Genomic DNA, 26192 nt, shown 5'->3' with positions numbered 1-26192 from the left:
GTTTTCATTATTCTAAGACGGTCTCTACTGGTACATTGGAAGAATCAAGGAATCAAATGTCTTCAAAATAGATCTAGCAAAATACCTGTGCATTTTTTTTTCTTGTTCTTAAACAGGAGTATCTTTATAAGCATTCTTGATTTTCTATGAGCAATCTTAAAGGGGTTAAAAGAGGAAGATCTCAGGTTTTGTGAGGAACAAGACTTTCCACGTGGTTTCAACTACCTGTCTCTTTATCTTGTGTGACAGCCCAGCTTAATATAAAGTCTATTGTAATTATTAATATTAGTTTATTTGTGGGTATGCCTAAATAAATAGCATCCTATTTTTTCCTTAATGGAACCCTTGTCACCGCCCCCACTAGTTTCAAATGAGGCTTATGATACTTTTTCCTGTTTCCAGTTTCAAATGAGATATTATAGCAAGCCAAAGGGCTACCATATTATTTGCCCTTGCTGGAAAACAGACCCAGTGCCGGGGCCAATGTCTTACAAGGATTGGCATGAGGTTTCAAAATCACAAATTTTTGAGTTAGCACCAGTGGTGAGAAAGAAGGGGTGTTCCAAGCAAGGCTGAGAATGGGGATCGTGCACCTAAAAAACTACTGAACCATCTTTTCTAACAAATAACAACCTTCTCTGAGTTGCCACTGTCAACTGATCCATAGCCAGAACTGCAATTAAGCTTCAATATATTTTATAAAAAATAGTACTTAGTTTACTTTCACATAAGTGAAGAGATACAATTGCACAATGGTGGTTACAATGGTAGAAATACATACTGTTGATAAAATGTTTGCAAGAGATTTAAAAACATATTGTACAGCACCACATCTGGAATTGGGTGATGGCAAAATGAGTTGTACTCTGTGTCCAAGTAAAATTAAATTCTTAAATCTTTCTTCTAGAATAAATAAAAAATACAATGTGCAATATGTCTTACATTACCAAAATATTTCCTGGAGCTTAACAAGAGACTGAAAACAAAAATGAGGTTAAAAAAAAAAAAAAAAAAAGACATTCATGCATTTAAGCCACCATTAGTCTCTGACTCTAAAATAAGGCAGATCAATATCTTTTAAACTGTCCTTAGCCACTTCTTGTAGTGTTTTTCACAACAATGTCTGTCAGTACCTTGTGGAATCATGAGTTATGATGCTTCTATTTCCAACAAGTTGTTTTTGACAGGTACAGCCATATTTGAAATGCATTGCATGGTAGAAAATGTTACTTTTTCTTAATGAAGAAAAGAAATGAAGAAGATATGGAATTAAGAGAAATGGATGTGTTTAGAATTTTTCACAAATGAGGCTGTTTTGAGATGGGAGAGGGTGAGGGAAGCGAAAGTGAAAGAATTATGTGTCGTCATCAGTCTTAATGACGTGGAAAAGAGTAACATTAAACAGGACTTGGTGTCCATTATTCCAAGCATAGAGAGCTCTATCTCTTGCATTGTAGTCAAGCATGGATATATGAAAATACTGATTATGGAAAGGAATGTCTGTATACTCATAAGTGGAGGTTTTGGTGGAGTAAGAGTAGTAGACCTTGGCTCCCGTTAAGTGAGAGTTAGTAACATACAAGGTGCCACAGATCATGAAGGATTCTCCAGCACTTCTTTTGGGGTAGCCTGTACTCCAGCTCTTCAACACCTCTAGTGTGTCCTGGTTTAGCTGGCTGATAACGATGTTGCCTGCATTCTGGTTGGTGGCATACACAGCCCAGAGCCCAATTTCATCTGCCATCAGGTCAATATCAGAAAAGCCACCCCAGGTGTAGGGGTAGACATTGTGAAAGCCAGCGTACTCAAGGCTACGCTGTGCAAGCACCCGCCCAGTATCAAAGCTGTATTTGATGATGATGTTGCTCTGGTACTTGTTGAAATACAGGGAGCCATTGTAGACAACATGGTTGGTTCCTGCCCATTTGAATGGAAGGTTGTATGTCCTTGATTCCGCCCCACTGACAAAGTCTGCAATTGATTTATATTCACGGACAATTTTATTATTAGTGTAACTATCCATGTACCAGACCTGGAAAGAAAACAAAAGTTGGATGTGAATATCTGGAACACAATTTCAGGCATGTGAATGTGATATGATGTGATGAATATCTAACTGAGAAAGAAGGAAAAAGGTTCTGGGTGCACAGCAGTCTGTCAAAATACAATATTATCCAAATTCCTGGTAGAAAGATATGGAGAACTCTTGGATTTCCAAATCAAGATTTACTTACGCAAATGAACTCTTATGATGGCCAGACTGGGATCCTATTGCAGATGTAAACGGTAGCATAACGTGCATTATGGCCAGTGGTCAGTATTCAGCTTATGTAGGGCTTAATCCTGTAATGCTGTATTATGAGGGGGGGCTGTACAGGTGATGATGTTTGTATTAAATTACTTAAGTTCTTAAGGAGCTGAGATCAATAAAATCTTAGGAAGAAATAAAATATATATTCGCTTTGGATAGGTTTATATCATCCCTGATGCCATTAAAGGAAATGGCACAAATGTGCTATGCTAACATTAGCCTTTAGATATTTTTGCCCAAACACTTTTGGTTTCCCTCTGAAGATGTTTAGCAGTGAAAATGATGGAAGAAATATGTTGGCGAGTGTAGCTTCCTAAGGGAAAAATCTCTTTAAAAATTAAAATAAAGCAAATAAAACTCTAGAAGGACACAGATATTCAGAGTTTTAACATACTCGGTTATTTTTCTCTGATGCCAATGGATCTGTCATCCAGGCTCCAAATCGGGTTCCGGATATCTTGACTGTAATGGGGCCTGTAATTTTCATCAATTTGCCACACGCTGAAATTAGAAAAACAAATGCATTAAAGCACATAATTACACAACCCTCCTTGACATCAGACAGAGCACTAGACCAACTGCTCAAAACTAAATAGTTGCTCCAGGGAGCTAGACTTAGGTTGAAGAATTGTCATCTTCATTGTATTAACTTTTTTGAATTAGGCAACAATACAAATATAACAAAACAAAGAGACAAAAGAAGACCACAAAAACTAAAAAAAATGAAAACAAAACCTTTATATATTTTTGGTTTTGTGTCTTTTGGAGCATGTTTTCATTTCCTAGGTGTGAAGAAAAATATAGCCTAGTAAAATGTCTTCTCAGTTGACACAAGTAACATTTAATAATAAATGAAAAGACTTATTTTTGCCTTTAGAAAGTTCAGTGAAAGGTTAAATTGATGAATGTTTCAGTTTTCCATTGATCAGGGTAACAATGAGGGGAAGGGTAGAGAGGTAAAAATGAGACAATGCATCTTCTACACAGATGCACCACTGTGTACAAGTGCAGGCCTGCATCTGTCTCTACCCTGGGGTTATACACACAGATGGACTGGTACTATGGGCCTGGCTGAGGCTAAAAAATTGAATATGAGAATTATTCAGCAACTGTGGCTGTATCATTTGGCTTCTAATATGTTATACTTGTTGTGTCAGGCTAAGAGGAAATAATGAAAATCAATATGATCTTGGTTGTTGACCTTATTAATGAACCAAAAGTCTATATTTCAGGAGACATAAATAACAAACATATTAGCAGCAAGACCCTGATGGAATCTGTGTTTAGTGAGAGACTTAATATCACAGTGATGTGTAGATATTTCAGTGAAGTAGCATCCTTAAAGAAAGAATGCTTTATAAGAATGGGGAAAAAAGTAACATGTCATTTCATTTTTCTTTCAAATTTATAAGTAAGTGTTTCGCCATGATATTTGGTCATGCTATAGTGTACAAGGCAATCTACATAGGTGTATGGGAACTGCTGAGTCATGGCCTGAACTTCTGATTGATCATGTGAGGTGAGCCATGAGTCAGCCAGAGGAGCACAGGTGAAGGCAATTCACCTGTGCTGCTGGAAGGGGTGGAGCCTGCATGACTGTTGTCCTGGCTCCAAGACCTACATAAGAGCTGGCTACCAGTGGGGAAGGATCTCTTCTGGAGATCTACTCTGCTGGAGTTTTGTAAGTGAGCCCAATATCTGGGTAAGCTTTCTGTCTATTCTCTTTTTGTTATCATAATCTGTTTTGCCTAACTCTTGTTTATTTCGTAATTATAACATCTTAATATTCACTGATTATACAATGGGAAATGTGGGAAACAAATGTTATGTAGGACTGAGAGTGATCTTATTCAGTTCAAAGGAGAAGATTGCATCAAGCTTTGATTTTTCTATTTTATGAAACTAGCAAGGACTTTTTTTTCCAGTCAAATCTTTGTATCTAGAAATCCTTTTTTAATAAGTAACTGGTTGCACAGATCTTTATTAGGTAAGGTTGTGAAAATAAACTGAACAGGAGCTATTTTGAAGATAGCTAGGAATATATGATCTTCCCAGGCTCTGATGCAAATAGACGTTGATGGCTGCTACGTAAGCCAAGTTAAGTGTATGATTAATAGAAGGACTTAGAAAAGAAATAAAACAAAAACAACCAAATCATCTTTCTGAAGTTCATAAGCATTGCATTTAGTGCGGGTAATAAAGAGGGGAAAATGACAATTTATTTTCAGTTGTTGCACAAACGAATTCCGAGTCCGTTAGCTATTTCACTTTCCAAATTATGATCAAATTTGTTGTGATGTTACTTTGTTACATGAAGGAACAAAGAATCAGTTCTTAATGGGTGCATGACTGTTGTCCTGCATAATACAAATCCAGGAAGCACTTCAGTCTAGTCACTTGAGCTCTATGAGAAGAAGCCTGTGGATCCTATGGCACGAGGGCAGTGACTTGCCAAGTAATCCCTGGGAAAGTCACTTATCCTTCCTGACTTATTTCTTCATCTACAAGATGGAGATAATGATAAAACTTGCTATTGAACAGTTTTGTACTGGGAGATATTAATAGATCTCTCCAAATTACACTGGGAAGGTTGCTTTGAGAGTGCAAGTACCACTGCAATCAGTAATTGTATGCCTTCGTTAATACCTTTTTTGTCACTGATACACCAGCATTTTTTGGGGGTAAGTGGAATTTTGTAATCTTGAACTTTTTAACAAAAAGTGTTAATGCAAAATATAGCCATATATATTCTATTTTTATATTATATTTTATATAGTTTAGATATATATTATATACATTATTTATAGCTATAGCTGCAAATGAATCCAATATATATCTACTTGAATCATGTCTTCGTACTTCAGTAAATAACTTTTTACAGAGTATTTGCTTCTCTTTTTTTTTTCATTTTACTGAACAGACCAGAATGGTCTTAGGCTTACTGTGCAATCTTCATTCACTCACACAAGCATACCTTTCATGACTGCTAGTGAAGGACCTGTACGTGCATAATTCAGTATGCACTTGTGGTATATGCAGTCATACAGACTTTCTCTACTTGCTTTATTTCATGTGCTCCATTTTAAAGTTTCATGGCTAGATTTCTAAGCAGTTTTAACCTGAGCTTTCTCCTGTTCCAAAGGGAAGGAGTGAGTTTCAGTTATCGCAACTGCTATGGTAATTATGAAATCTCAGGGAGAGTACAACATCTGCTTATTGTATGCTAATAAAAATTGAAATTGCTGCCAGTGAAAATGGAAGATCTCTAAGTGGCCGGGACAATACAAATAATGCATTATAATGGTGAAAAATGCCTGCTAGGGATAAGAATGGAAAATAGCTATTACACGTGCAAGTTAGGTAATTATATTATGAAACGCAACAAAATCTGTTAAGGTTTGAGTTAGGACCTGTGTAACATTGTGGCCAATCTGCCTTCTGCTGCTGCAGGCTTCTAGCTGTCAGATTGGCATGGGCAGTCACAGCTGGGTCATATCTTGTGGTGCATATGACTGGAACACACAACAGTTCTTCAGGAGCTGTTTGCAGTTAAGCCTAAATTAAGCTGTTTTTAAACTACTATAAAGGATTTTATCACCACTATTAGTAGAAGAAAATAAAATTAATTTAAGCATCTAAGCCCAATTAGTTAAGTGTGACCCATGGCTGCTTTGAAAGGCAGGCTTTCCTAGTTTTTATTGTTGAGCATGCTGCTTACGTGGCAAGGAATAACCCTCTGGCCAGTTTGAGCCAGCTCTGTTTCCTCCTAATTTCTTCCCCACTTGTGACCCCACTCTGAAGGGAACACTGGGAAAAAGAGAAATCATTGATACTTTGCAAGCACCGCTCAGCACTAGTGAAAACGTTGGTGTGTTGTCAGCACCTGCTTAGTCACAAATCCTAAACAGAGCAGCAAGTGGGATGCTATCAGGAAAGTTAATTCCCTACTGACTAGAACTGCAATGAAGACTTCAGAGAATGCGAAGGAGAAAGGATGTCCAGGGAAGTGTCCATTTATTAGGAACAGGTTATTATGCTTATCTTTAGTGTGTTGGTGGCATGGATGTGCTCCAGAATTATTTAAAAACTCTCTATTGTTCATGAACATATATTTAATATATGTAACTTTTCTACACTAGGCTCCATCAGGAGAGGGGTGGCCAGCAGGGACAGGGAGGTGATTGTCCCTCTCTACTCGGCTCTTGTGAGGCCCCATCTGGAATACTGTGTCCAGGTGTGGAGCCCTCAGTACAAGAAAGACATTGAGATTTTGGAAAGGGTCCAGAGGAGGGCGACTAAGATGATCAGGGGGCTGGAGCACCTCCCCTATGAGGACAGGCTGAGGGAGTTGGGCTTGTTCAGCCTGGAGAAGAGAAGGCTGCGGGGTGACCTCATTGCAGCCTATCAATACCTGAAGGGAACCTACACCCAGGAGGGGAGTAAACTCTTCAAAAGGGCTGATAACAGCAGGACTAGGGGAAATGGTTTTAAGTTGAAGGAGGGAAGATTTAGGTTGGATGTTAGGGGGAAGTTCTTTACTAGGAGAGTGGTTAGGCCCTGGAACGGGCTGCCCAGGGAGGTTGTGGATGCCCCGTCCTTGGACGTGTTTAAGGCCAGGTTGGACGGGGTCCTGGGCAACCTGATCTGAATGTGTATGTTTGGTGGCCCTGCTAGGCAGGGGGGTTGGAACTACATGATCCTTGGGGTCCCTTCCAACCCGGGTGATTCTGTGATTCTGTGATTCTGTGATACGCTAGTACATCAAGAGAGAGAATATGCTGCAGGAATTCAGAATATCTGAGGGGAAATGTGGTGAAAAATTAAGCAAATAGTAGACATCTGGGAAGAGAGTCTTCATATGAATACATCTGGTCATTCTGATGAAAAAAAAAATCTATTCTGTACTGTAGTCACTTTACTACCCAGTTTTAAAGGTATATGATACGCCATAAAATCTAAGAAAAATAAGATACTCGTTAAGCATATCATGATGGTCTTTTGTTGCCTGATGAGCTTAAAGGAACACTATCTGAAAATATTATTTATGATTTTTATTGCTTGCTGCAATATTATAATGTAACTATTTTCTCTTCTCTGCCTTCTGTTAGTGTAGTAATATGCTATTCTATGAGTACTGAGGGGAAAATAAGACTATAAGAAATTTGTTTGACAAAGTCTTTCATGCATTTTAGCCTATTGTCATGGTGCTATTTCTAGTTTAAAATGAAGACATTGAAAATAAATAATCTAAGAGTGTAACCTAACCTAGATTTTTTTTCTCATTCTATTGCCTCACAAAAATGAAAGGACTGCCTATAAATTTAATTATGCATTTCATGTCACATATAGCCTTTGAAGGTAAGCCATCCCGTAACTGTTTACTGAGATACTGATTACAGGAAGGAATCTTAGAGCTTCTCTTTCGTTTGTGCTCTTTCTTAACTTAGAAAGTATTTATTCTTTCCCTATAGCACCCAAGATTTCAATAGTGATTCATTCAGGTATCTCAGAATGCATGGATTTCTTTTGGGATGCATTCTTCTATTATGGTTGTGAAGTAGGTAGGTACTAGTTGCCCTTATTTGGGTAATGAAGGTTAAGGCTGAAGCTTAATAATACTTCAGACATCTATTTTTGGTAGGTAATATTGATCTAGTGCTGAGCTTTGGAGGTGCTGAACTTTGAATTTTTCTTACTAAAGCTAGTACAAGAGCAATGAAGATGGAGGGTCTCTGATGTTGTCTGGTGCTCCTGATAGACTGATGCTGTATTTTTTTAGAGAAGTCATGCTTTATTCCCCATATAGATGTAATACAATATAGATGTAATACTAATTATGTTGTATTGCAAATTAAAGAATGGCTTAGCTGTCTTAGTGCTGATACTACAGGTCTAAAGACAGTGCAGTTGGACTGCCCTCTCAGTCATAGTGAAATATGGATCATTATTATGATGTTGACAACACCAAATTTGTTCCATTCTACTTCCAACTTCAAAATAGGAATATGTGTCTGAACCTTTTAGAAAGAATCTTTTTGGCTTTCCAACCAGATGTAAGGGTCTTAGATTTAAGTTGCTTTTCTTTGTTTCTTCCATCATAATTCCTTCTGTAAACAGTAGGATACATGTTGATCTAAGATACGTTAATGCAAATCTATTGATAGGACTGTCCTTAAGATGAGTTACTTTTGATATTTATTAGTATAGCATGAATCAGGATATTATACAGTCTTTCACTGTGAAGGAAAATTTCTTTCTACTGAGAAAAATCATAAACGTTCAACAGAGGGATCAAATCATACATGAAATCTTAAACTTACTGAGCTTTTTCATGCAGTCTCGAAGCCTTGTTTCTAAACTCAGCACCCGCTGGTGTAGTTCGTCGTAGTCATAAGCACCTATTTCTTCCTGAATACCAGTGAGGACAGTAGACAGATTCCTAATTTCCTCCTTGAACTGGGTGATTAATTTGGCATCAGTTTTGTATTGCTCCAGAACTGGGATCAGTGGCAGGAGCTCATCCATCTTTTCTTTCAACTCCTGTTAAAGGCAATCGGATGTGCGTTAGAGCAGTTTAGAGGAATTCAGTCTTCTCATTTTCCATTATGTAATATTTATGCCTAATTATTAAAATGACTTGAAAATAATTATTCATTTTAGCTACGGATCTATTTTTTTTTGTTTGTTGCAGAAGCTTTAGAAACCTCAGAATTAGTGGCACTAAGCAGTAGATAAAATGCATGAGAGAACAGTTCGTTTCTGCTGTGTTACATGATTACCTTCAAGTGATGTAAACCAAAAATGTATAAACTCCTGACTGACTGTATCTTTCTTGAGAAGGTGATTAGGCTTGAACACATAATAGCATCAAAGATGTCATACCTGTTTTTATAGCAGATAAACTGTTAAATTCTATTTCACTCCTTAGAAATACCAAGTTCATTTCTTTCTTAACCTATATTGAGTCCTATTTATTCTGATCTGACCACAATCATATAGATCTTTCTTCTGATGAAAAAAAAAATAAATCCATGGTTCTTAAACTGATTAGTATTTGTCATACAGGTACATCACTAGGAGCCTTTGAGCTTCCTCTATTTATTTATTTATTTATGCTCTGAAATATTGCAAATCATTTTATTGCCATGTGCAGTTGGTGTTATGTTGCCAATCCTGTCTTTAAGTGATTTTTAAAGAAGTAAGGCTTCAGTTTGGAATCTCTGGCTGACCCTTTCTCAGACTTTGCTGTCATGTTCTTTGAGAATTTCTCCGCCTAATCATTCTTTATGTTGTAATTAGTTTTTGAAGATATAAATCTTAATGTTTATAATTAACTTAGGTTGCTTGAGGTGTTTTTTTCTTTTTTTTTTTCTTGGTCATTGCTGTGTAGAAAGCCTCAAAGAATCCTTAAAATCAAAATATTTTCTTTTATGAGTAGCATGCAGGTTTGTCCTTGATATATCAGCTGTACACAGAGATTTGCATATCTGTTTTTAATTTGTGAAAACAGCAGGATGTCCATGAGCAAATCCTTGGAGACATGAGGAGATGCAAGACTGGGCAAAACAATAAAAAAGGTGGAAATGGAGACATGTTAGGTTCTAGTATGAGGTGATAATAGAGATAGGGAACAGATGAGGACACCCAGGGAGGGCTTATTGAGAAGGGATTAGAAAATACAGTCCTGAAGGATGGCTGGAGTGTAGTCAGGAGATTAAAAGGGAAAGCAGAACAGAACTAGATGGAAGCCTGATGGTTAGCACAATAACAGATGCATGGAGATGCATGTGCATGTTTTTTTAAGTCCCTTGTATTATGGGATGCAATGAACATAGTAAAGCATTTCAAAAATAAATAATTTGATGCCAAACAGAATGCTTTGCTAGTAAGGAAATATGAAATAAGTGGATGGGATTGGCCATTACAAATGGTTGAAGATCTACCTCTGAGTTTTCACTTCTCAAACAGGTTTGAAAATTGCTTGAGAGGGTATGCAGCATTTATTCATCGCTCAGCTAATTTATCCATGGGGCATTAACAATTCCTTTCATATTGGAATTATTTGTTCAAAATAAAGACCTACGTGTGGTGTTCAGAAGGGTATTTTGCACACAGATCATCTTAATAGCTAGAAATTAGCATTTTTAATTCAAGCATAATAATAGTTATAAATGAATTAATGAGAATCAAGGGTTTCCTTTTCATCTTTGATTTTGTTGTCAGTGGGTCTTCAAATTATGTTTTAATAGCTGAATTATTGAGTTCTTCTACAGCTAAAACTACTTTTATTTGATTGTTCTTAGTAAAAGCTCGGTTTTAGTCTACTTTATCTGTAAAAATAAAGTAGTTATTGTTTTCTTCATGACAGCAAGAGTAGGCTTTGTGACGTGGGAAGCATAGCTTCAGAAGCCCAAGTTGTTATTTAATTTGGAGGTGATGAACTTAGGCTTTGGTTCTGTGAAGCCATAAACAGTCAAAAACCTTGAATAAACCATGGATGGAAAAAAATGAAAAGATTGTAACTCAGCAAAATGTGTATAAGAGAAACAGTGAATGCATGAATGCTGATTTGACATAAGTATGACCATATGCTCAAGTGTGACTTGGAGCAAATTATGTACTGTCATAAATATGGAGCCACAACATTAGAACATCTTCAGTAAATGATAAAAAGATGATTTAGCTGTTTTCATTTAAAAAAAAAAGTGTTCTGACACTCCCTAACTTGTTTCTATGATGGTACAAGAATTAGATTGTATTGCAGTATGAAGAGTGGTAGACATATCCTAGCACTTAGTGCCTGCTGATATCAGAGGTAATGCTATGTTAAGAATGAATTTCTTTGTCTCAGTTGAGAAGGACTGGAAATTTAGTCGATCAATTTTCAGAAAGCTAGCTGCATATTGTGATGTTGACCTTTCAAATTATTCTGTCATTTAGATGTCTAAAAATCTATTTCGTCCACCTGGCAAACTGTCAAATGGAAGTTAAATGATTGACCAATACAAATATCAAATATTGAAAAGGTCAGTACTGCAGAAATCTACTACCTTTGATGTCAAGCATCAGACAGTCAATTTAGATATTTTGTTCCCAAGTAAGTTTAGAACAGGAATGCAGAATATATAATGAATATATAATGATGTTACACAGATAACATGGTGGTGTAGCAATGAGTGATAAAAGGAAAAAAGACATTTCTTACTGCCTGAAAATGACTGGATGTATGTGTTCAAACTCCAATATAAAGAATGATGCAAGAAAATATTAAATTTGGTAGTCAGATAATTAGCGTAATAATTCCTGATATTACTAAGACCTGTTGGATATTCAGTATATCTGAAAAAGAAATTATGTAATTATTTACCTCATTGATTAGAAAACTAAGTCTGTTTTGTTTCACAAATACTTAAAAATATATATATATACTTGGTTAAGAATAGTTTAGTATACAGAATGTTTTTTCTAGATCCTGTCTTGCAGACCAGAAGTATCCATTTATTACACCTGGTATTTGTAGAGCATATTTTCTATTTTTTTCCTTAAGAGTGCTTCAGATAGCTTATTTCAAAGTATACAATGAAATTTTGTGAACTTTCTACTCAGGAAAAGATTGGCTCATGTGGGTTGGTTTTTTTTTTTTTTTTTTTTTTTTGTCATTACAATTCTCTGGAAGTCTTTCTTGAATCACACAGGTGTGACTACAAATCATTGCCCTCCTCTCCTATCCCAAGTTCAAAATAGTAAACCTTTAGATATGAAATTAGATCTTAACTGTACTGGATAAAAATTACAACAACTGATTTATTATTGGCTTTCTTTTTTTTCAGCTGCAATAAATATCAGGTAACAGAAAAAGTACAGAACTCTCTACTTATTTGATATTATTTTCTTTGGATCTTTACATTTATCAGTGTATCTTGAACAATAATTTTTCAGTATGACATGCACGTTGGTACAGAAAAAAAACAGGGTTCAGTTTCTAGGGACATTTTTCTAATGTTTTAATAATTAATAGTTTCTTCCTAGCACAATTAAATTGAACAGAGCAGAAGATTATCATCATGAAGGAAACTTCATTATTCTTTTCTTTTTTTAATGTTGCTCTTGTACGAGCATTTCAAGCTGAGATCTTAGCAGTCCATGCATTGCTGCTTAGTACATTGCTTCCAGCAGGCTTTCAAAGTTATTGTTAAAATAAAACCTACTTGAAAATGCTTTGTCATTAGTGTCTTCCGATCATCTTCAATTTGCCGAAACTTGGCCTTCAGCCCTTTCATTTGTGTTTCCATTTTTAAAACATACTGGAAATCCCTCTGAGTCCGTAGATTTAAAACTTCAATAGATTGGGACATATTCTGAACCTGTTAAAGAAGAACACTCTCTAAATGCACTTTTTGTTGCTTTACTTTTTATTCCTGGTTAAGTAGTTAAATGTCAGGCAATAAAATGTGCTTATGGCAAGGCTTTAGTTGTGAGTCATTTATACCACAGTATAAGTTTTAAATTTCATAACATGACAGTACCAACTTTGGGAAACAGGGCTAACAGAGGGCTAGCAGGAGTAAGATCTTAGAGCCATTAGGGATTTTGATAGTTTCTTTGAGGTGGGGGGGGAAGAGCTTCTCAGCTCCACTTTTGATGGTCTGGAAAATTGCTGTTAAGCATGGGAGTCTATTTTGTCTTCTGTGATAGGTGCTGACTGTTCTTCACTATGTTCTGTGTAGCATGTGTTTTCTTCCAGGCCCTTGAAGACGGACAGGACTAAAATTTGGACAGGTTTGCTGAGTGATTTTTAGCTAGTAGTTGTTGGTAGAATAATTCAGTAGAAGGAAACCATGGCATTGTAAGCTGGGATGCCCTTATTGTTAAATTGGTGTTTGCTTATGATTTTATAAATGGGTATAAGATTAGAAATGTTAGCCAATTGTTCTAATGGTAGAAAAACTTTTTAATAGATGAGAAGAAGTGAATGTACAGGCAACTTTTGTATGTAGGACAACTTTGTAGCTATTGCTGGCACTTCCACTATAGTAAGGCAAGAACTTTCATCTACAGTAAATTTATATTTTAACACCACTTATTAAGAAAGCAATGCTTTTGCCAGTTTTAGAAATAACATATATTTCAACTTCAGTTATTCTTTTTTAGCAAGCATTCTGTTTCCTTCCCCGTTTCAACTTTCCTCTGAGAAAGGGAGTTGTTAAGTTTTGAAATATTTCTAAAACCTGCATGTTATGCTATGGGCTCGGTCAAAACCTGAAATTAAGTTTCCACTGAAGTTCACAGAGGCTTATGGAGAACAAATCTGCAGGATCTGGCATTACATTAACACTGACATGATTTTTTTTTAGCTGGAACAATACTGAAAAAATACGATATGCTAAAAATACATTTTTTCTGTCTACATTGTATGTTGCTTTCTGCTGCTGCTGTTCAACTTTTCTATCTCATATCTCCTACTCTGAGGTTATGCACTACAATCACTATTGACTTAACTACGCAGAGAATGCAGGACAATAATTTGTGTTTTCATGGTTGCAGCATTTTCTTTCTTTCTTTTTTTTTTTTTTTTGGTACAACATAACACTGTACTAGTTTTAGTATAGACAACAGTGGTTGGTACTGGGAGTAGATCTTGGGTTTTTGGGCAAAATTTGCGTAACCAGAGAACAAAGTAGATAGTAAGTGAGAAAATAAGTAAAAGCAAATTAGCATATTTCTCTTTTGTATGGTCTGCTTTGATCATGCTGTCCTGCCTGTATTAATTATTAGTTGATGTGAGGCAAGGAATGACCTTCAAAAGATATATAATTGAAGCAGAAGCTGTAGTTCAAGCCCTCCAACAACTAGGTAGTTTGAGGTGGGATTTGTAATATTCAACATAGGGAAAATCAGTCCTGACTATGTGTAAGGAAAACTTTTGGGAGGAATGAATAAGAGAAGATGCAACTTCAGTTTGCTAGGCAAGTGGCTTGGGTTGGCAAAGGTATGCTACAACGACAACAAAAATTTGGGAAGGTGCTGAAAACACTGATAGGAGACATACCCTGAAGAAATAGTTTTGTTAGGTAACAGAAAGAAGTGGATTTTTGTGGGAAATGTGTTGAACAGAAGAAGGAGTTCCTTGGGCAGACTTACCTTCTCTAGCAGCTGTCTAAGTTGCCTGCTCTTGGCATCTCTTGAGCACAGGTTTTGTTCAGGTGCAACAACTGTACAAATGCAGCGGCCATCAGGATCCTGGGCTGAACTATAAACTTGCCACCCTTCCTTGGGGCTAATTTGAGTCTGTAACACACAATGGTAATAATACAAATGAAGGGAGCTGAACTGATTCTGTTGTTTGAAAACACTACCTATTTTGGCTTACTTTTGCAGTATATATTTGCAGCGAGATTCCTCCTAGTCATTGCTCATTATTCTCTTAACTATACTGGTGATTTTGTTCAGATTCGTAATACATCTTTAGCAGTGTGCTGTGAGCATTGTTTCCAGTGATGAGAACAGTTTCCTGCTTGGGATTCAGCGCAAGCTGGTTGATTTAATTCTTTGCAGAGCAATGTTTTGGTTTTTCATTAACAGAGAGCAAATATGTCCTTTCAGCCTGAATGACTTTTACTTTAGACTAATGGAAACAACAAAGTCAGAAAAGAACAAATATAAAATCCCAAAGAGAGAGTGCAGTATATGTGACTCATGCAATAGGAAGATGGTTTGGACATGATTCTGGATGGGGGTTAGCAAGCTTGCTCTTCAAGATGCAGCACAGAAAACTGTTCTCCATTGACTTTAGCTGTGCTCACACTGAAGGGAGAAGGCTTGCTGCAGGGCAGTGCTGAGAAGTGCCAGGTTAGTTTAGATGGAGGGAAGTGATGGCAGATATGGCATAATGCAGTTAAGACACTGAACTGTGGTTCACTAGGACAGAACAGTTCTGGAAATTCCTAGCATTCCTTTAAAATGCCTTTGAAGCTTTGGTGGCACTTTGTGAAAATGGCATCTGTCTGTTTAATGGAAAGTATGGAGGTCTTAGAGTGTTGGAATGGGACTATGTAATTACATGAATGAAGTCAGGTGAGGGAATGAAGAGTAATGGACACCAGAAATATTTTTGTTTTCTCAATCTGTAATTTAAAATTAATATGAAGTGTTATTTTTTCCTAACAATACAGTATTAACTGAATTTCAAAGTACAGTTGCTAATGGATAGCACTGAAATATTTCTGGATGTAGTTGAAATCAATTACTAATTATACTATAAAATTGCACTAATTGTCAGCATGGAGATTGATTGTTAAAACCAGCAAGCTTCTACTGATGCATAGAGGGAGGAGTAAGTTGCATAACTTCTCATCTCAGAAAACATGCAGTGTCTCTGTAGACTGAAATTAGTAGGGAAGTTAGCATTACTTTTCCGGGAATCAATTCGGTGTTAGCAGGCAAACTTTTTTTCCTTACAATGACTCCTCTGAGGAAGCCAGTGAAGATGGAAGTGATCTCTTCTACTGTGGAACGTAGTGAAAAATTCAGATTTGTGATGTTCCTCTGTTTTGCAAGGAAAAGGAAGGCATACATAGATGACTGTAAATAGGGGACAGCTAAACTTGCCTTAGAATTTGCTAGAAAGGCATATCCAGTGCTAAATGGTTTCACTTCTATGATGTACTTAATTTTTAGGGCAAAAGGAATTTAATTATACATGTATACAAAAATAAGAATCAAACTTACAGCTGGAGAAGTAGTTTAATTTGGTTTTGAGCAGATACTAAAACTGCAGGCTGGAACAGCTGAAGCCCATCAAAGCTGGTAACCCTTGCAAAGTGTAAGCTCTGTTCACTCCACAAGTTTTTATGTTTCTGTGTAGAACTGATGCCCAGACAGCATGGCCACGCAGGAGCAAGCTTTTGTTGAAGTTCAGGAACCTAGAGCTTGTGATAAGTCCTATAGGACAGGAATACTCAGTATGATTTGTGCACAGATTGTGATATTTGTGATATCTATGTTAAAATCTATATTTAGATTTTACTGCATTCAGTTTAGTACATCAGTGAATGAGTTCTGTACAGAGGAGAATGGATGAGGCAGCACCATCATACACAGTCTATAGTGAGGCAGTTATAGTCCAGGCTGTGTTGTCAATGGAACTTAATGGTTCTAATGATGTAATGTGTCTGTGTCTGGTCTAAGAAAAAATAGATTATTGATCAACTCAACCTAATTGTGACTTGATTAAAAAAATCTCACAAAAAAAGACCTTCAGGCACAGTCTGAGTGTGCTGTGATGGAATAGCTGTGCAGAAATGAGTTGCTGAAGTCACACCCCCAGTATAGGCTGCAGTTCTTTCTGGTAGTCTGTGTTTACCTGTATTTATCCCATTAGGGTTCCTTTGTTAAGTAGGATGGATTGTTATTTTTTCTTTGCTTTGCCCTTTAAGCCCTGTCTTAAGCAGAAACTGCTGTGGGGGAAAATCTAGCAGGCATCAAAACCTGAGGAGAGCTACTGAATCTACTCTTCAGATGCAGACTTACTGCTGACAGGCCTTAGAAAACAAACGAGGAAAGAGATAACAACTGGCAAACAGCAGCAATGATAATAAATCGTACTAGTTCTTGGAAACTGGGAGAAAACAGAGGCATCTCCTCCAAGACTGCATTAATCTGGTTTGGCAGGCTGCTGTGCGATGCAGTCACTTCACTTAACTCAAAAAGTTGTACTTTTTTTCACTTGCAATTGCAGATATTCTTATAGGAGCCTCCACTGTTACTAGTGACAGGACAAATCACAACATGTGTACTTCATATCATTGCTTAGATATAGACAGTATTTGTCCATTTGTCCCGTGACTTCAGTCCAGGGACGGAGTCACTGCTGGTGAGGAGGCCTTTTGCCCTGACTCACCTTGTTGTTCCAGTTGAGAGGAGGAGAAAATGTTAGTGAAGATGAGGAGGTTTTACTTTGTTTTCCTGACATTTCTGAGCTGTATGTATCCTAGAAGAAAACTTCTGGAGCACTGCTTATGCTGCTCTGATCACTGGGGAAGCTGACAGTGGATGACAGCAGCTTGGTGATGCAGCAGTTAGTGGACTACAGCATTGTCAAACATCCGGGGCATAAAGTCTGTCAGTCAACAGCTGAAGTTAAGGAAAAGCCTGAGATGCTTGGTTTTATGCCAAAACCCCACCAGACTGAAGATGGTATTTTTTCCATTTGGCAGATGATGCCAACCTCAGATAATAAGGATTCTATGGTTGTGTCCCTGGATCTTAGGGCACTCGTGCTAGCTCTCTTGAAACACAGTTTGATTCAAATCTGCAAATTCACAGTTTGAATTTGCACTTAATGAGTGCAAATTGCATCACTGAAATAACACTTATGAGGCCTTTGTGTAATTTGTGTTTTTTTGGAGTGAAGGGAAGCACAAATTCACACTACTTTGAATCTGAATATGTAAACATATATAATGATAGATGTGTGTGTCTATAACTATTTATGCCTATATTATATAGTAACTAGGGTGAAACTCTCAGCTACTCAGTTGCAGCTTTAAACTTGGATTTAAACTAGGGAACCTTATTTCTTGTTATATCATATTGCCACCTGCACTCTAGTTCACTGGACATAAGTTACATTGAAAGAAAATGGAATTTTTCCTCATCTGCTCAGCTTTGTGCTGCTCTAAAACTTAACAGAATTCTTTCTTACAGCATAATTAAGTTTTAAGTAGCAACATTTAAAGCCCAAATGTAGTGATTTCCTGCAGTAATGCTTTTCCTGCATACATATATTCAATTAAACATTGATCTGTAAATACATCATTTTTTTTTTTACAGCTAAAAAATAAAAGTCTGAGCATAGCAATCTTCTGTACAAATAGTGAAATTTACATTTTACATAACACACTTATATAAACATCTGATTGCAGTTAACATATAGCGGTTCACTAAACATTTGGAAAAATTATGTTTTACTTCAACTTATGAATACCAGTATGGTGTTCCTTGTTGTCCAATTAAGTGCTTGCTATTTACAATTTTCGTGAATAGCTAATCACAGGTTTTCTGTATGTGGTCTTTAACAGATGCTGCTATATAAGATCATCAGCCATACAAACTGCTATTTGTGTCATTTGTTACTTGCCTTTCTAATTTTCTGATACCCAGCCTCTTAGTACTAATTCTATTTTGTTTCTAACAGCTACTTATTTGTTTTACTGTGTTCCAATAAGGAAAAATGTATAGCAGACAAAAATTAACAAGAAATCTACTGCCTGAAATCTGTTCTCTTTAATAATGCACTACATTTTTCTGGAGCAGTAAACAAAGGAAAAATGTCTAGGCAAATAAAATGATGCTGCTGTACTATTTTTAGCATTTCACCCTCAAGATGAAAACATTTTTTTCATAAATATTTAAGGATGTTACTTGATATCTTCTTGTCCATAGTAAGACCACAATATGCTCACCAAGTTATGATGCCCAAAGAGTAGCATGCATTAAGTGATGATAGGAAGGTTAGTATTAAAAAGATTTACAAAGAGGCAACAGAGTAAAGCTTTTGCTAGCACTTAAATTCTAGTTCAGCATTAAGATGGCTTGCAACACATCAAAGCTACTTACTAGAGTATCTGAAGTGGGTAGTCTGGTGGTATTTAGTCCTACCAGAGATGGGAGAATTTGGGACATCCAGTTAGAGATCATTGTCATGGTGCTAAGAACAACACCAAGCTTCAGCAGTGGAGGACTCATTGCTGTGGAGCTAATGAGTTTTCATAGTGACTGATTATCATTCTGATGCAGGCTGGCAGTGAGAGGCGGGACTGCAGCACACAGCAGCCACAGAGTGAATGGAGAGCGAGGAACTCAGATTGAATCATCCATTAAAAACTCAGATCCTTATTTGCTCTCACTAACAAATAATCTATGACTATTTATTTAGAACTTTTGACTACAATACTGATCTTATGCTGTCCCTTTAATAGTCATTATTGTTTTCAGTGGGAGATGTGATGGGTGAATTACCTCTTTATAAGTGCTAGAAAATCAATTAGCACTTAATTGGCTTAGTCCTCACAGAATTGTAAGTATCCCTATCTGAAATTCAAAAGTATAATCACAAAGCCAAGCAGAAATAGTCCCCAACTCCCTATTACTCATGTGGCAGAAATATGCTCAGGAATATTTCAGAATCTGATATAGGAACTATACATGTCCCAGACAGAAGAATGGGGAGAGCTGTCTGCCTGCAAATGGAACCACAAAAGTATTCTCAGAAACCTTTCCAAATATTCCTTGATTTTTTGATCTCACATAAATTACAAACATTCAGTGACTTAATAATTTGAAAAGATTGTTACTAAGATAATTGTTGTTCGTAAAAGAGTACTGAAGTAGTACAAGTTCATATTGTTCAGTGTTTCTGTTAGTGTATGTGCTACTCTAATGAGAATCATTGCGTTGGCAGGCTCCATATGTCTCCACTGCCATTTGGGTAGGAACAGAAAACAAACTGTGGGTTGCTCCTATAGCATTTGGAGGATTCTTTTGGCTCTTATCTGCTGTTAAATCTGTTCTTCTCTAGTGCTGTAGAGTGATCTCCACTGTCAGTAGCAGTTTATCTTTTTTAGAAACTTAGTAACTGTAGGGAAAGAAAAGCACAGAGAAAAGGAGTGCAGAAATTCTATATCATTGTACTGTTGGGGTAGTTACAGGTTTTTTTCTTTTAAAGAATCGTTTTAAAAAGAAGAAACACTGAACAAGGATTTATAATGGCAGTTATTTTGGATGAACTTGCTTGAAAATTTGCAGAGACAGAATGCTGTATTTGTTCCCAGAAGTAACCATGGATTTGGTATGTTTCTGAATTTGGACTGTCTGCACAAAAGAAACCCATAGTGAAACTGAAAGGGTTGCCTTTTCCTAAGAAAGTGCAGTCACAAATGCATTTATTAAACTTACTATAGTCCTGCAAAAACTCTTACTGATCCTCAGAGCTTGTGCACCAAATGTAGGTTAAACTTTCCCAACATTCATTCAGAACTACTTCATTATAGTTATTTATCGAAAACGTATGGAAAATTACATTTTAGAACAAGAAATAGAAAATCACATTGGAGACTGCCATATAATTTTATAAGGGATCCTCAAGCATAAAGATTTGGTAACAAAATACACAGTGAAATTCTGTTTCCCAAAATGTAATATTTTCTGGGTAGACGTTTAGCAGGTGAGCTGCTAAGTGTTTTATATACTCAGAAAACCACAATTCACTGAAGAGCTACATTTGAAATCTGAAAACATTAGTTTATTTGCTTTTTATACAAATGCTGCACAAAAAAATAAGTGTTTTTTTTTTTTTGCTAGCATCCCTAAATAAATATAGACATGACAAAAATCAGTTTACTCACTGAACTGAAAACCTGCTTATTTGTGATTGATGGTATTGCTCCTAGATACATCTTTAAAGATAGTGTAGCAAGAGATGTTCCTCCATGTTTCTTGACAGCTCCTAATTACAGATTACCATACAAGTGGTATCTGGATTCCCATGGTGCTGAAGTTAGATCTGCTACAAGTGCATAAGGGCTTTAAAGCACTTTTGCACTGCAGTGCAGTGACGCAATTGTAGATTGGAGAGAGAGATGTGAGTCTGCTAAAGCAACTTAGCCTGAGAATCGGTGTTAGGGTAGCTTACATTAGAAAGCTGCAAAAATGCCTTTCTAGGACCTTAAATATTTGGTGACTTTGTCTTATACTACCGCAAATTGATAACATTGTTATCACAGCTCAGGTGTGATAAACTTGATACAATAAAAAGTAGCTACCATCAGTGTTAGAAATATCAACAAGGCAAATGTCCTGAAAGTCATCAATAGGTGAACGCACATAAATGCATGAACAAGTTTAACTATCTCCCAGCTGGAGGAGAAGAAACAGTGATAGTAAGAAAGAGAAATAGAGAAGGTCAGGAGTGGTAATTTAACCTTCATGTCAGCTCAGAACTGTGTGCTTAAAAAAGAAAAAAGCTTACTCCAAAATAGTTCATAGAATTCAAAATCATGTTCTTGGGTAAATGCTACAAAAAAATAGTTTTATTTGGTAGGAAAATATATTAATTTCAACATAAATACTCAGCCTGAAACATTGCATTTTAGGCAGAAAGATCAAAGTGTTTGTACACTCATCTCTCAGATATCTTAAATAGCTTCCTTTGAAGAAGAGCAAAATCAGTAACCCTAAACCTCAATAAGTTAGTACTTTGACAAGTTAGTACTTTGACAAGTTGACAGAGTAAGCTCTTGTGCAGACATCAAAGTTTCCCTTCATACTGTGGTCTTCTGTAGGGTTTAGTTTCTTCATCTTCACATCATATATTCCAGTGGTGACTCTGTAGTAGGCTGAATTCGGAGATGTGTTACTACAGTAGTCTTGTTCCTGGGCACTGCTGGTTTTTCAGGTAAGATGAATGTGTATATAAGCCAAAGTTCTCAGAATCTGAACAGCAATTAAAATTCTTGGTCCACCTTCAGCACTGTGGAAGTGCCTTTGCCCTTTCTATTCGATTCCAGTTCTCTGAATTCAGAAACCTTGAGAAGTGGCAAGCCGTTTCATCTAACACTACATTTTTGTTTAAGACAAACCTCTGGCTTTGCAGTGTCACTTGAGTGGTAATAGCCAGATTCTTTGAGCAGATGGAGAGGCAAGTGTCCTTCCAAGATTATGTTCTTTCACCAGCCTCATCTTTGTGACATATCACAGTCAGGCATCTCCACTGATGGTACGTGTGTCAAGAGAAGGCTTACTATAAGACTGTTCTATCCTTGTCCGTGCTTTCTTTCAAGGTGACATTCTTTCTGAAATGGCCTTGGTTATCCTTTTTTTTTTTTTTTTTTTTTTTCTGGCTTCAGGATAACTCTTAACTCCCTTTGAATGAAGGAAGAAGTTCTTAGCATTTTCATGTAAGTGGGCATAGTTCATGATGTGAATTGCTGGAAACGAGGAGGAGGCTGAGCACAGTGCATTAGGAAAGTTGTCAGTTAACTGAAAGAGCTGGGCAACAAGTGCAAGGGGGACTAGTTGAAGTGAAAATATTTTTTTTTCTGGTTGAATTCCTGCCATCTGAATTTTCAGTGACATTTATATTTTACTCAGTATTATCTTAAAAGCTTTCCCCTCAGATGTGCAATATAAAAACGGTGCTAGAGGTAGAAAAAGAATTCAGTTTAATTACCCATCCCTGTTGTCTTGATTTCTCTGGGTGAGCTAGTTTATTCATGCTCACTTAAAAGAAAACAAAAACAAACAAAAACAACAACAAAGAGACATCTGCTCAGAGCTTGATGAAAAATTCTGCTGAGAGCCCTTTACCTCTCAGCGGAGGCTGATATTCCGCAGGCTTTGGAGAACCTCAGGGTGCCTTCTCTTGACATGAAGAGCAACAGAATAGGCCAGTGCAATGCCATATGCTCCCAGGCCTGGCATTGCTCAGATTTGAAATGATACTGCAATTTCTCTGTTCTTTTGTTATGGGGCTGCATATAAGGATTTACGTATAATCCCCCCCTGTGATAATCCTTATGCTTAATGCTTTTGATCACTTGTAATTTTTTTCCCATTTTCAAAATACGTATAATTCTATGCAGGGAGAGAGTAAACCTCAGTGCTATACATAGCTGAGGTAGCTGGCTTTTGCTTAGAGTAAATTTTAAGAGGAACTTGGTTTTCAGGTATTCAGATGCTGAAATTCAGTGTGATGGTAGAAAATACAATCCTGGAGATGAGCTAGAGCCTTGAAAATCAGTGGATTTGCTGTAATTGAATAAAGTCAGTGTTTTGGGTGACTTTGAATGCAACTGTGTGTCAGAAAACGGAGGTGAGGTATTTACTGAGAACAGCAGCCTATCTACACCCTGTGAAAGTGATCGGTTTAATTGAACTGTCATGAGGTTGGGCAGCCAGCACAGCCAGCACTTGCAGGGAGCCAGGCCTGTTTTCTGAAAGTCAAGGATGAAGTGGCTAGGGGATCAAATGGCAAATGTTTAAAGCTCTGGTAATCCTGTGTTCTACAGGATTATCAACTTTCAGAATATGAGAATAGTATATGAGAATAGTTTAACTGGAAAGAAGGACAGATGTAAAGAAGGAATAGATATTTATATCCAGTGTTAAAGTAATTAAAAAATGATGTGTACATGACAAGTTGTGGGTTAGTACTGTTCCAGTAAAGGTGGTCTGATTTGCCATTCTGCAATGTCAGAGATGTAACACAGAAGTAATTACAACAATCTAGCTTGCCAAGGTTTATCTTTTCTGGCATCAAATACATTACTGACTACAAAATCATTTTTAAATGCTCCAAGAGGGTTAAACCATGAAAGTAAAGACTATTAAGATGAAGCTGGGGAAAAAAAAAGATATATTTTAGCCAATTTATCAAAGCACTGGTGTTGAAGCAATTAAATAGCAATAGGAAAGTGCCATCATCCATCACTGTTAACTTTGGAAATCAGTTTTAGATTTATAACTAGGATAAAATGATTTAAACTCTCTGTAAAAGAAGATCGTGTGACAGAAATAGGAGAGTGAAGAAAATATTGCAGAGGTTGAGTGGGAAGTGGAAATCTGAAGAAACTGCATTTCATGGGTGCTTCTTTTTCTGACTTTTTACTTTGGATGGGCTAGCAAATTATTATGTTTTCTTATGAATATACCACATAGTCTGCCACAAATAAGATGAGTGATTGCAGAGAGAGCCTACCTCAGTGCTTTGGGATGATATTTGTCATTTTCAGACTAGATGAATGTCCTTGGACTGTTTGCAAGAAGCAGGTGTTTTTTCTTTAATGAAATGTTACGTAGAGTAAAAAAAAAAAAAAAATGGTGGAAGTACTATCTCTGAAAACATGCTTTCTCTGTGGAATCTTTTGCTCTCTGTGTTCGTATTTCTTACAGGGTTTCTTGGAGGAAGAGTAGGAAGGGGGGTTACAGGAGCAAGGAAATGAGATACTAGTGCATTCCTTAAATCAGTAGTCAGTAATAACGAGAAGCTGCACAATGCATAAATCATGACAGATAATTTTGAAGACATTGACTTTGTACATAAAAATAATAATAAAATCATTAACTAGCTGTAGCATCTTTTCTTCTATTTCAGACTATTTAGGAAACAGATTTTGCAGATTTAAAACTTGATGCAGTGAATGATCATTTCAGGTAGAAGGCCGTTAATAATATATATGTTTTCTAAATGATCTCTACTGAGAGCTGTGCTTCTTTTGCTACCTCTTGCACATTTTACAGATAATATGAGCTATTTCCTGGAAGGAACTTCGGCAAAACCCAGCTTGAATTTATTCATGGAGAAATATGGACGTAAACTGCTAAATTTCAGATCTGGAGTAAATTAATTAAATGGCAGTCACTTTGCAAATGGCTTTTGCTCATTATAGTCAACTAATCATAATCAGTGATTGGCGAAATGTGAATTGCATGATTTGCCCAAGAGGCATGACAATTTTTTGGATTGGATAAATTACTTTATTAAGTTCTGCCTCTGGACAATGAGATTTCTGACTCACTGATCAGTGTTCTAAGAGATGTGTTATTCTGTGAGATGAGTTGAATGGAAACTCAGTAGAGAAAGTTAGTGATGTGCACATCTGTACATCTGTAGTATAAAAAATTAAGAATATTCTAGTTGGGTAATGGCCAAATACTTTTCAGCTCTGTAAAGTGGTTGGATGGGTGCAGAGCTGTCATCTTGGTGTGGACAGGTGTCAGCAATCTAAATACTATAATGACTTCATGATCCTCCCCAAAAGGAAAAAGAAAGCATATCAGTAATAGTCTCAGATGGTACTGCAGTTTACCAGAATGAAGTAGTGTCTAACTTTGATGTACTTAAAAATAAGGACCGAAGTACTGTTCTTAGTTTCTGAAAATCTCAGAACAAGCAACCAAAAAATAAATAAAATTGAACAATCTTCTTTAGAAGTTATTATCTAGACTAATAGATTAATGTTAAAAGTTTAATTTCTGATTTTTAGCACTTAACAGAAATAATCACAGAATCACAGAATTGTAGGGCTTGGAAGGGACCTCCAGAGATCATCGAGTCCAACCCCCCTGCCAAAGCAGGTTCCCTACAGCAGGTCACACAGGTAGGCATCCAGGCAGGTCTTGAACATCTCCAGAGAAGGAGACTCCACCACCTCCCTGGGCAGCCTGTTCCAGTGCTCCGTCACCCTCACTGTAAAGAAGTTCTTGCGCATGTTTGTGCGGAACTTCCTATGCTGCAGTTTCCGGCCGTTTCCCCTTGTCCTGTCTCCACTCACCACTGAAAAGAGTCTGGCCTCGCCATTCTGCCCCCCACACCTTAGATATTTATAGACCTGGATCAGGTCCCCTCTCAGTCTTCTTTTCTCAAGGCTGAACAGACCCAGTTCACTCAGCCTTTCCTCATAGGGGAGATGCTCCAGGCCCTTCACCATCTTCGTGGCCCTCTGCTGGACTCTTTCCAAGAGATCCCTGTCTTTTTTATACTGGGGAGCCCAGAACTGGATGCGGTACTCCAGATGAGGCCTCACCAGGGCAGAGTAGAGAGGGAGGATCACCTCCCTCGACCTGCTGGCCACGCTCTTTTTAATGCACCCCAGGATGCCATTGGCCCTCTTGGCCACAAGGGCACACTGCTGGCTCATGGTCATCCACCAGGACACCCAGGGCCCTCTCTGCAGAGCTCCTCTCCAGCAGGTCATCCCCCAACCTGTACCAGTGCATGCAATTATTCCTCCCTAGATGCAAGACTCTACACTTGCTTTTGTTAAACCTCATCCGTTTGTCGGGAATAACCCACTTGGCCAGGGAAACCTGCTGATAAACCTGG

The 26192-nt window shown here is 37.2% G+C and overlaps 1 protein-coding gene across 2 annotated transcripts in view; it reads right to left on the bottom strand.

Annotated features, from left to right (window-relative positions):
• Positions 1–716: 716 nt before the first annotated feature.
• The window catches only part of OLFM3 (olfactomedin 3), a 48415-nt gene continuing 22939 nt past the window's right edge, over positions 717–26192 (bottom strand). Inside the window, exons 1-6 of one of the 2 annotated variants that reach the window (XM_042873738.1) lie at positions 18929–19063; positions 14453–14599; positions 12520–12675; positions 8632–8851; positions 2706–2812; positions 717–2032 (exon numbers count right to left, since the gene is read on the bottom strand). In XM_042873738.1, the coding sequence (XP_042729672.1) occupies positions 1355–2032; positions 2706–2812; positions 8632–8851; positions 12520–12675; positions 14453–14599; positions 18929–19057 (1437 nt within the window). In that variant the 5' untranslated portion in view covers positions 19058–19063 and the 3' untranslated portion in view covers positions 717–1354. Of the gene's footprint in view, positions 2033–2705; positions 2813–8631; positions 8852–12519; positions 12676–14452; positions 14600–18928; positions 19064–26192 lie in introns of those variants that run through there. The other variant, XM_042873739.1, reaches the window with a different exon arrangement.

This window comes from Lagopus leucura, unplaced genomic scaffold, assembly GCF_019238085.1.
Source record: "Lagopus leucura isolate 7727_CA_CO unplaced genomic scaffold, USGS_WTPT01 Super-Scaffold_100009, whole genome shotgun sequence".
Taxonomy (NCBI): domain Eukaryota; kingdom Metazoa; phylum Chordata; class Aves; order Galliformes; family Phasianidae; genus Lagopus; species Lagopus leucura.
This window is presented reverse-complemented; position numbering and strand designations above follow the sequence as displayed.